Below are 10,904 nucleotides of genomic sequence, written 5' to 3'. Positions count from 1 at the left end.
GTCTGATTGCTGTGGCTAGGACTTCTAACACTATGTTGAATAGCAGTGGTGATAGTGGACATCCCTGCTGCGTTCCTGACCTTAGGGGAAAAGCTCTCAGCCTTTCCCCATTGAGAATGATATTCGCTGTAGGTTTTTCATAGATGGCTTTTATGATATTGACAACAGACTTGTTTCTAAGACCAGGACAAACCGCCATCTCTGAACTTCGACACATCTGTTAGAGATCGCTTTTCTCTTCTGGAAACAAGATGTTCCGGGAAAGTGGCGTTCTCCACCATCTTGTTTCTCAGAGGGAAGGATGTGGCATTATAGTGATGCTTCCACATATTAGGCTAGGAAGCTTCTTGCTTGGAAAAGCACATTGGCGCTGAAGTTGAATTCTTCACAGAATTGTTTCTCCAGGCCATAGGTACAGCACCTTATTGCTACCACACATCCCCGTACCTCTACATAAACATGCCAGAAAGCTTTTCCCTGTACCAAGCCTCCTCTGAGGGGAAAGTTGCATTCCCTTGAGACTGTAATCACAGAGGGAATAAGAGGCCATGTTTCTGAAGCTTCAGCACATACATGCTAGAATTCTTCTCGCTTGAGAAACTGGTGGATCTCTGAACACTGCATGCTTCACAGACTTGTCTGGAAGCATAAGGACATTGCCCACTCCCGAGACTTCCAGATATTGGAAATCGCCTTCCTAACCTATAAAAGTGACTTGCGTGAGAAGCGACATTCTGCAATGGCTTGTTTCTCAAGGGAAGACTATTGCCCTCTCGTGATGCTTCCACACATATAGGGTAGGTAGCTGCTCCTTTGAAAACCCACGACGTGGCGGCAACTGCACTCTCAAAGGAATTCTTTCTCCAAGGCAAGGATACGGCACGTTCCTAATGCTACAACACATATATTTTCTGGAAGGGATTTGGTGTGAAGTGTCATGTCCTTCACTGAAGCTTGCTTTCTTCACAGACTTTTTTCTTGAGCGAAGGATTTGTGGCACTTTCTGCTTGCCTCCGGAACAACATGCTAGAGAGATTTCACCAGGACAAACTTCCTCGGAGGGGAAAGTTGCATTTCCCAGAGACAGTATTCAAGGAGGAAAGGATAGGGTATGTTTCCATAGCTTTAGCACAGACATGCTAGAATGCGTCTCGCTTGAGAAACCTGTGGTTCTCTCAATGGTGCATGTTCCACACACTTGTCTCAAAGCGTCAGGACATGGCCCCTACATACACTAGGCTTCCACGCATATATTGGAAATCGATTTTCTCTTCTGGAAACTCGATGCTGGTGGAAGTCGCATTCCGCCCAATCTTGTCTCCCACAAGGAAATATATGCCATGTAAAGAGGCTTCTAGACATATATATTAGAAAGCTTCTTGTTTGAGGGAACTTGGGTTTCCTGAAGGTTGCATTGTCCACAGAATTCTTACTACAACAGTGGGGGACATTGCACCTTGCCTGTCCTTCCACACATATGCTGGGAATCGCTTGGAACCCTGGAAACAAGATGTGATCTCTAAGTGGCATTCTTCACAAGCTTGTTTCTCAGTGGGAAGGAGATGGAACTATCCTGATGCTTGCACACATCCCTGCTAGAAGATCTCTCTGGGAAGACACTTGTGGTGTGCTGAACGTTCTCTTCTCCACAGACTTGTTTCTAAGCATAGCGTCCTAGCCCCTTGCCTATGCTTCCGCACACAGATTTGAATATGGTTCTATCTTCTGACATCCAGAAGGCCGTGAAGATTTCCATTCTCCACGTCTTGTTTTTCAGAGTTTTGGGTACGGATGTTTCCTCATGATCCCACAACTGCAAGGGAAAGGCTTGTATCTTCAGGAAGGAAGAGGTTACTTGAACGTTGTATTTGATACAGACTGTTTTCACTGAGGGAAGCGTAGGCACCTTTCGGATGCTACAAGGCCTACGTGCCACAAGGCTTCTCACTAGAGACGCTTGTGGTGCTCTGAAAGTTGCACTCTCCACAGTCTTGTTTCTCATTGTAAGGACGACACCCCTTCCATATACTTCCACACAAATATGAGAAATGGCTTTTCTCTTGTGAAAACAAGATGTGAGTAGACAGCGGGTTCCTCCATCATCTGGTATCTTGGAGGAAAGAATATGGCCCTAACGTAATCTTTCCACACAGAGAGGCTTGGAAGTTTCTGGCTTGAAAAACTACGATGTTGTTGAAATGGACTCCTCCACATAATTCTTTCTCTAAGTGAAGGATACAGCATTTCCTCATGTTAAAACACATGGATCTGTTCGAAGGGATTTGTTAGGAAGTGTCGTGTTCTTCACTGAAACTTGCTTTATTTGCAGCCTTCTTTCTCTGAGTGAAGGGCATGGCACTTTGTGCATGCCTCTAGACAAACGTGGTCCAAAGATTCTCACTGGAGTGAAATTCCTCTTAGGGGAAGGTTGCGTTGCCCTGAGACTTGATTCACAGAGGGAGGATGGGCCATGTTTTGGAGGCTTCAACACATACATGCTAGAATGCTTCTCGCTTGAGAAACTTATGGTTCTCTGAATGGTGCATGCTCCCCAGCCTCGTTTCTAAGCATAAGGCCATGGCCCCTATCCTAGACCTCCACACGTGGATTGGAAATCGCTTTTCTCTTCTGGAGATGAGATGTGAGTGGAAAGTGTCATTCCCCACAGTCTTGTTTCTCAGAGAGGAGGGTATGGCATTATCCTGGTAGTTCTCACCAATATAGGCTAGGAAGCTTCTCGCTTGAGGAAATGAGGTGTTCATGAATGTGGCAGTCTCCACGGACTGGTTTCTCCCTGACAGGGACATGCCCCTTAGTCTCTCCTTCCAGTCCCGTGCTGGAAATTGTTTGATCTCTGGAAACAAGATGTTCCTGGTAAGTGGCAGTCTCCACAGTCTTCTTTCTCAGAGGCAAGGATATGGAAGCCCGCCGAAGCTTGCCCACCCCTGTGCTAGAAAGCTTCCTTTTGGAAGAAACTTTTGTGGGTCAAATGTTGTACTCTCCACGGACCTGGATCTCCCAGACAGGGACTGGGCACCTTGCCTTTGTTTCCACACCTAGAATGGAAATCGCTTTCTCTTCTGGAAACCAGATGTTCCTGGAATGCACAGAAAAATACCACTTGATTGTGGTGAATTTGTGATTTTTTAAATGTATTTTTGGATTCAGTTTCCTAATATTTTATTGAGAATTTTTGCATCCATATTCAATACGGATATTGGCCTCTACCTCTCTTTGTTAGTGGAGACTTTGGTTTTGGTATCAGGATAATGCTAGCTTCATAGAACGAATTAGAACTTTGCCTTCCCTTTTTTGGAATATTATGAGAAGAATAGGCATTAAGTCTTTTTACATGTTTGGTAGAATTTGCCTGTGAAGGGAATTGGTCCTGGACTTTTGTATGTTCAGAGATTTTTGATTACCCATTCGCTTCCTTTGCTGGTTATCAGTCTACTCAAGTTCTCTATTTCTTCCTGTTTCTTTCAGTTTGGGTCTGTTATATATTTCTGGGATTTCATCAGTTTCTTCTGGGTTGTCCCATTTGTTGCCATAGAATTTTTCATAATATCCTCTTATGCTTGTTTGTATTTTGCATTGTTGGGTGTTACCTCTTCTCTCTCATTTTTTAATTTTATTTATTTGGATCTTTTTTTTAATAAGTCTGGTAAGGGTTTATCAATTTTATTAAAATTTTCAAAGAACCACCTCCTGCTTTCATTGATCTGTTATATTTGTTTTTTAGGTTCTATGTCAATATTTCCATTATAATCTTTAGGCTTCATTTGTTGTTCTTTTTCTGGCCCCTTTATGTAAAAGTTAGGCTTTTTCTTTGAGATGTTTCATGCTTCTTAAGTAGGCCTTTATTGCTATGTTATTCCCTTTCAGGACCACTTTTATGGCATCCCAAACATTTTGGACTATTCTCTTTTCATTTTCATTTTTTAAAAAATTTTCTTCTTTCATTTCCTGGTTGACCCATTCATTTTTCAGTAGCATGTTGTTTAACATCCATGTATTTATGGCCTTTCCAATTTTTTTCTTGTGGTTGCCTTGAGTTTCATAGCATTGTGTTCAGAAAATATGCATGATTTGTGATCCAGTATGTATTCACCACAGCCCAATGAAGTAGATATTATTCCCATTTTATGATAAAGAAACTAAAAAGAAGATCAATTACTTGAGTAAAACAGCAATTAAGTGCAAGAGTTCAAATTCAAATCCAGGCAATTTCCAGCCAGTATTTGTGAACACACAAGCAAATTATATATTCTCAGTTTTCTAACTTTGATCATATTAGACCCTATTACAGTTTCTTTAAAAGTGTAAGTTCTTACATTAAAGTAGATTTCATCCTAAAGATGATCACACAAGTTACCTGAAGCTGAAGGTCAGACATCTGTCTTAATAAATCCTCAAAAAGTTCTCTATCATCTTCTGGTAATTCAGAAGACAAGACAACCCCCACAAAGCATCCTGATGCTTGTAACATGGTATCAGGAAACATGTAGGCTCCCACAGTACATTTAAGAACTGGAGATCTATCAGGAACTAGAGGATACAACCAGTCACAAACCTGAAAGGATTAGTTAGGAAAAAAAAAAATCAATGAATAGAACTAGGTTTTCACTGGTTTTAGAATTGTTATACCAGAAAATAAACATTTCAAAATTCTAAATGCATTTTACATGGCTTTACAAAATCATTAGCATCAACAAATCCCCACTAAAAATTAGCCATTTGCTTGTCTAATCTTTGTGTATATATCACCCACAAGAACGGTCCTGAAAATGTTATTGCTCCACTAACTATACAGTCTTCAAGTCAGTGGCCTTAAATAGCCCACAAATAACCAATAATGAGTTAGTTTTAAATAAATAACAAAATAAATTAAGACTTTCTTTATAATTCAAATTAGACATGCCTTTGTGGAAATAAAATCAAACCGTTTTCAAGTACATGTATTTACTGATTTAATCCTCACAATTCCATGAAGTTAGATATTGTCATTTTACATACAAGAAAGAGGCACAGAGAGGTTAATTAAGTTGCTCAGAGTCTGTGAGAAAAGTGGAGCTAGGATTTAGACACAAGCAATCTGGCACCAGAGAAGCCAAACAATTCCTTTAACTAGAAACACAGCATTCCCAGGGGAATGTGGGTGGCTGAGTTGGCTAAACATCCGACTTGATTTTGGCTCAGGTCATGATCTTGGGGTCGTGAGATAAAACGGAGTCCGCTTTGAGATTCTCTCTCTCCTCTCCCTCTGGCCCTCCCCCCACAGTACACTCTCTTAATAAAATCTTATAAAAAATAATAAACCCAGAATTCACAATGCTGCTTTTTTTTTTTTTACTAAGTCTGAAAACCTGACATGACATAGCTAGAAGAGATCATTATGTTTATACATTTACCATCTACTATTAACTTCAATCAAAACAACACAAAGCTGCCCTGCAATATCATCAGATTGTCCATACACTAAGACTTAAATTAAGCTCACTTTCTGGAGATATAAATTCAGAAGAGACTTAAGTTTAATTCATAATAACCAAATATATTCATTTCCATTGAGATTACATTCTTTGAGCAAGAAGAATCTTTTTTTTTTTTAAAGATTTTATTTATTTATCTGACAGAGAGAGACACAGCGAGAGAGGGAACACAAGCAGGGGGAGGGGGAGAGGGAGAAGCAGGCTTCCTGCCAAGCAGGGAGCCGGATGCGGGGCTTGATCCCAGGACCCTGGGATCATGACCTGAGCCGAAGGCAGACGCATAACAAATGAGCCACCCAGGTGCCCAAGAATAATATTCTAATTGTGCTGCTCATCCAGGACACACTGTTTTCCTAATTATTAAGAAACTTGGGAGAACAAAATATTGTACAAATGAGTCAAAGAGCATGAAAGAATTTCATATAAAAAATGGAAAAATCTGGTGCACTGCCATCATCTCTAACCAACAGAATATAAACCTAAAAGGATCAGAGTATCCAAGTCTGATTCTTTCTTGGAAAATCCTTACAAACCTTTTCAAATTCTTCTTTTTATGTTTTCTATCTTTTTAAAAAAGATTTTATTTATTTTTTCGGCAGAAAGAAACACAGCAAGAGAGGGAACACGAGCAGGGGGAGCGGGAGAGGGAGAAGCAGGCCTCCCGCGGAGCCAGGAGCCTGATGCAGGGCTCGATCCCAGGACCCCAGGACCATGACCTGAGCCGAAGGCAGACGCTCAATGACTGAGCCATCCAGGCGCCCCTCAAATTCTTCTATTATGGATTCTCTTTTTTAGTCATCTCAAATGCCACTCTCCATCTTTTATAAGTCAAACTTTAGAGAAGTCATAATAAAACTCATTGCTGTATCCTCCAAGGTATGATATATTACCATGAGTGGTATATGAAATGACCTCAAGTAATAAACCAAATTATTTAAATTTGAATAGTAATGTATTTCAATGTATTAGGAAAAAATACATCTGTCCCTCAATTTCACAGTTGTTACTGGTTGGGATGATAAAATTAACAAATGAGACATTTATCTATCTACCTATCTACCTACCTACCTACCTATTTATTTATTTAAGAGAGGGGAGGTAGGGCAGAGGGAGAGGGAGAATCTTGACCCTGAGATCATGACCTGAGCTGAAATCAAAATTGGACACTTAACCAACTGAGCCATCCAGGAACCCCAACAAATGAGACATTTAAATTGAAATATTAAGAAAGTGATAATAGCAGAAGTATGAAACTGACAAAAAAAGTTGCAAAGGGAAAGTTTTCTTTTATTGTCATGATTTCTCTAAGACTAACTACATTCTTGACACCCTGATTGAACTGGAGTATCTCCAAATCTTCTGAAATGAAACTTTATTAGACTTTTCTCAGGGTAAATCATTACAGATTGGAAGGCTTATCCACAACAGGCTGATTTCTCCCAGATTCACTTTCAGAGAGAAACCCTATGTCTAAGTTCTAATGAACTGACTACAAATTTAATAGGTTTAAAAAGGTTATTAAACTAAAACCTAGAGAAAAATAGTTTTTAGGAACCCTAGAATTCTATGTCTGCCTACTTAAGACCAAATTAATTTCTAATTTCATGAATAGACCTATAGTGATTTTTGCAATATAAAAAGTTATATTTAAAAAATATATTTAACTTCTAATACTCAGCTGATTTAGTGTTTGTTTTTCAGAACAGAGACATTCAGTAAACACAAGTTAACTGCCTTTTAGGTCACTGTTACACATATCTGAATACATGCAAATGAGAGCCCCTTTGAGAGACTCAAATTAAACTTTGGGTGAAATTTTACTTATTATTTACAACCAAAAATAGGAGATACTAGAAAGATTAAAAACACTTTATTTATAGCACTCAAACAGGATAAATTTTTACTACAGAACAAGTCATGTTATTGGTTGAGCTCATGTAACCAAGTAGAGTGTTTCTGATATTCATTTCCCATATCTCCAGTAGCCTGGGCCCCAAAGGTTTATTGTTTATTGTATTTTATTGTATGTATGTATTTATTTATGGTTTTTTGGGGGGGGGCAGAGGGAGAAGGAGAGAGAGAATCTTAAGTAGGGTCCATGCCCAACATGGAGCCTTGCTTGATATCACAACCCTGAGATGGTGACCTGTGCTGAAATCAAGAGTCTGACACTTAACTGAGCCATTCAGGCACCTCCCTCTCCCAAAAGGTTTTAAATTCCACTGTTACAACACAGCTCTATTACCAGTTCAGCAGAAAGTATTACAGCTTTTATGAGCCTCTTCACAATCCCAATCAATATGCCTACTCTTTCTACCTCAAGGATTCTTTCCTAAAATAACCTATGGGATACAAAATATTCTTCCTATCCTATAATGAAGTCTTTTTTTTTTCAGCAATGCCCCCAAACAACTCCTTCATACAGTTAGTAAGTCTCCAACTACCTTTAAAATATCTTTCAAGTTGATTCCTTGTAAAAGCTGCATAAGAATTAAAAGTGGAATATACCAAAAGACAAAATCGATCTAGGTAACTAGTGCTGTAACTAAACCAATGGCATCATTTGGACTCTGGACAAAAAGACCTGCTTTGTTCAAATAGTCATCTTCCTGACATGCATGCAAATTTCTCTGTTATACCCAGTGTAAATGGAGTCCTCATTTCTAGAACCCAACTCCCTATACTGACGTCCAATCATTTAAAAACAGATTGTTATTACAACATCACCTTCAAAATATTGCCTTTAGAATATTTCATTAATTCCACAGCAGTGCCCTAACAACACCAGCTGTTATTTAGCACCAGTCTTTACTCTTGGACCAAGGGCATTTCTGATAAATTTATCTGCTTGGAATGTTAGAAATGCATCTTAAATTATCATCACAATCTCTACTTCTATACCAAAGTTTCTTAACCTCTGCATGATTAACATTTTGGGTTAGATAATATTGATTGATGAAGTGATCCTGTTTAGAAGTTTAGCAGTTCCACCTGGCCTCTACCTACTATATGCCAGTAGCAGTAGCACATTATTAATATAGTAGCACAACCCACCCCCCAGTTGTGACAACCAAAATGTCTCCAGACATTGTCAAAATGTCCTTGGGTTGAAGAGTGGAGGGGGATCATCCCTGTTTGAGAACCACTGTTCGACATACTGGGCTGGGTCTAGCCCAGATCAACCCCTCAGATGGGGCTTGACAACAGTTGTGGAAATTTACAGTAACACATCCACATGAGTTACATAAATCCCTTTTTAAATTGAAGTTATTAGGTTTCTTCTTCAATAAAGAATTAAAATTTTAAGGATGAATTCTCCGATGCCCCTCAGATCTTGTCATCACAATTTTAATACTAAAACACAATTTTGAAAAAAATAAAACAGTATTTTGTATCTTTAATAAAATAATCTATTAAACACATAGATATTTAAGGCTCATAAATTTCACAGAATATATTAATAAGGAATGAGAATAATCTTTTTGCACTTATTGTCCTGGACACATAATAAATACTGACAAACGAAAATGATGTATTCTATACATATTTCAAATTGTATTTACATTTTTCTTTGGCTTACCTGAAGGAACCCAGGAGGACGGTTTAGAACAGTATCAAGAGAATTATCCAAGAACCTCACAATTCGAAGGTACCCTGGATATGAAGGTACACTAACCTCCCCTGCAGGATTTACAAAAAAAATCTGTACTCCGTTTGGTATCAAAATCAACTCATCTGCATCTAGCCCTAAGGTCTCAAGAGGAGGTGGCTGAGAATGATTCCTGTAAAAGTCTTCTCCAACTGATGAAAATTCCCCAGATTCTATTCCATAGGATACAGTGTAATGACCCTCAGCAGCCTGAGGAGTATAAGCAGGAGGTGCTTCTGCGGGAGGACTCTGAGATGGTAAGGATAAAGAACTAGGTGCAGGAACCAACCCTGTACTTGTCGTTGAAGTGTTTCCATTTACTTCAGTGTGCTGAGGAGGTGAACTAAAGGACTGAGGCTCTGGTGACTTTTCAGGCATGTCTTTAGGTGGAAATTCTGGATATAACTTGGGTACTTCCTGAAGATCATTCCGTAGAGAAGTGGCAAGACCCTTCTCCAGAATTTCCAACCTGGTACGTACATTCTGTAGTGTTTCTTTCATTTTCTGTTGCATCTGCCTAGCAGATTCCCACCCAGCACCTATGTGTTCAGGCTCTGTCGATGATATGTGATTCCTCTGAGCAAGTGTCCTGTTCCTTGCTTATAGTAGTTCTTTGCTTCTTCCTTCTGACCTAATTCATCTGTATTCAGTCCCTTATTAACAAAAAAAAAGGCCTTCTTGTATGCTTCCTGGATGATCTTAATTTCAGCAGGCTCTCCATTTTGTGGCTCTTGCTCCATTCCTGCCAAACAGAAAATATTATCTTTAATTATCTAAGTATTTGTTTACTGAATTATTATCAATTTCCCCTACCTAAATATATTTCAACAAGACAGGAGCCTTGCTGGTCTGTCCTGTTCACTATTGTATTTTCTAACCCTATTATTAGATCTGACATAGAGAATGCACTCAATTTGTATTTGCTGAATAAATAATGCTCTTGTTCCTAAATATCATTTTAATTAAAAACAGAAGAGAACAAGTCAGAATATATCTATTGAATAATTTTCTTGTTACAGTTTCTTATAATAAATAACTGGTTCCTACCATGTAGCTAATGTTGGAACCGAAGAGTCTCATTCTAAAATTCATTATAATATAAATCCGGATTATATCCAGCTAATTAAAAATGAAGTTGAAGGGTGCCTGAGTGTCTCTCTCACTTAACCATCTGACTCTTGATTTCAGCTCAGGTCTTGATCTCAGGGTCCTGAGATTGAGCCCTGAGTCAGGCTCTGTGCTGAGCAAGGAGTCTGCTTTGGATTCTCTCTTCCTCTCCCTCTGCCCCTCCTGCTCATGCCCACACTCTCTCTCAAATAAATGAACAAATCTTAAAAAAAAAATGAGGTTGAATCATTGGAGAGGACAGAAATGAGAAAAAATTATCTGGATGAAGCTTTAAAGTTACCCAATTCCACTTAAAGGTGGCAGGTTACTCACATATAGTTAGCCCTGTTCCCTCCCAAAACTCTAGAATTCTATGCCTGCCTACTTAAGACCAAATTAATTTCTAATTTCATGAATAGACCTATAGTGATTTTGCAATATAAAAAGTTACTCCATTAAAATAACTCTAGCAAGATTAAAAAGGCAAAACCTCTTATTCCTGTTAATGAGAAAAAAACATGAACCGGTACTTCACAAAAGAGGATCTTTAAATGGCATGTGAAAAGGTGTTCAACACCTGATCTTGTATATACCTACATTTCAAAGCTTATGTTACACAGTGTGCTGAAAGATTTCCTCAAATAATGTGTCACTGG

General features: G+C 38.9%; 1 protein-coding gene across 1 annotated transcript; it reads right to left on the bottom strand.

The window, feature by feature from the left end:
- Positions 1–449: 449 nt before the first annotated feature.
- Positions 450–9,881, bottom strand: LOC148163980 (spartin-like). Its single transcript, XM_088025187.1, is given in 4 exon segments — positions 450–521; positions 4,376–4,573; positions 9,073–9,710; positions 9,713–9,881. Coding segments are annotated over 4 exon segments (1,077 nt in total).
- Positions 9,882–10,904: the final 1,023 nt, after the last annotated feature.

Source organism: Eumetopias jubatus, unplaced genomic scaffold (assembly GCF_037043125.1).
Source record: "Eumetopias jubatus isolate StellerSeaLion01/CBP00866 unplaced genomic scaffold, mEumJub1_p1.0 scaffold_7, whole genome shotgun sequence".
In the NCBI taxonomy this organism is placed as follows: Eukaryota; Metazoa; Chordata; class Mammalia; order Carnivora; family Otariidae; genus Eumetopias; species Eumetopias jubatus.
Note: the sequence above shows the minus strand (reverse complement) of the source record. Positions and strands in the feature narration are given on the sequence as shown.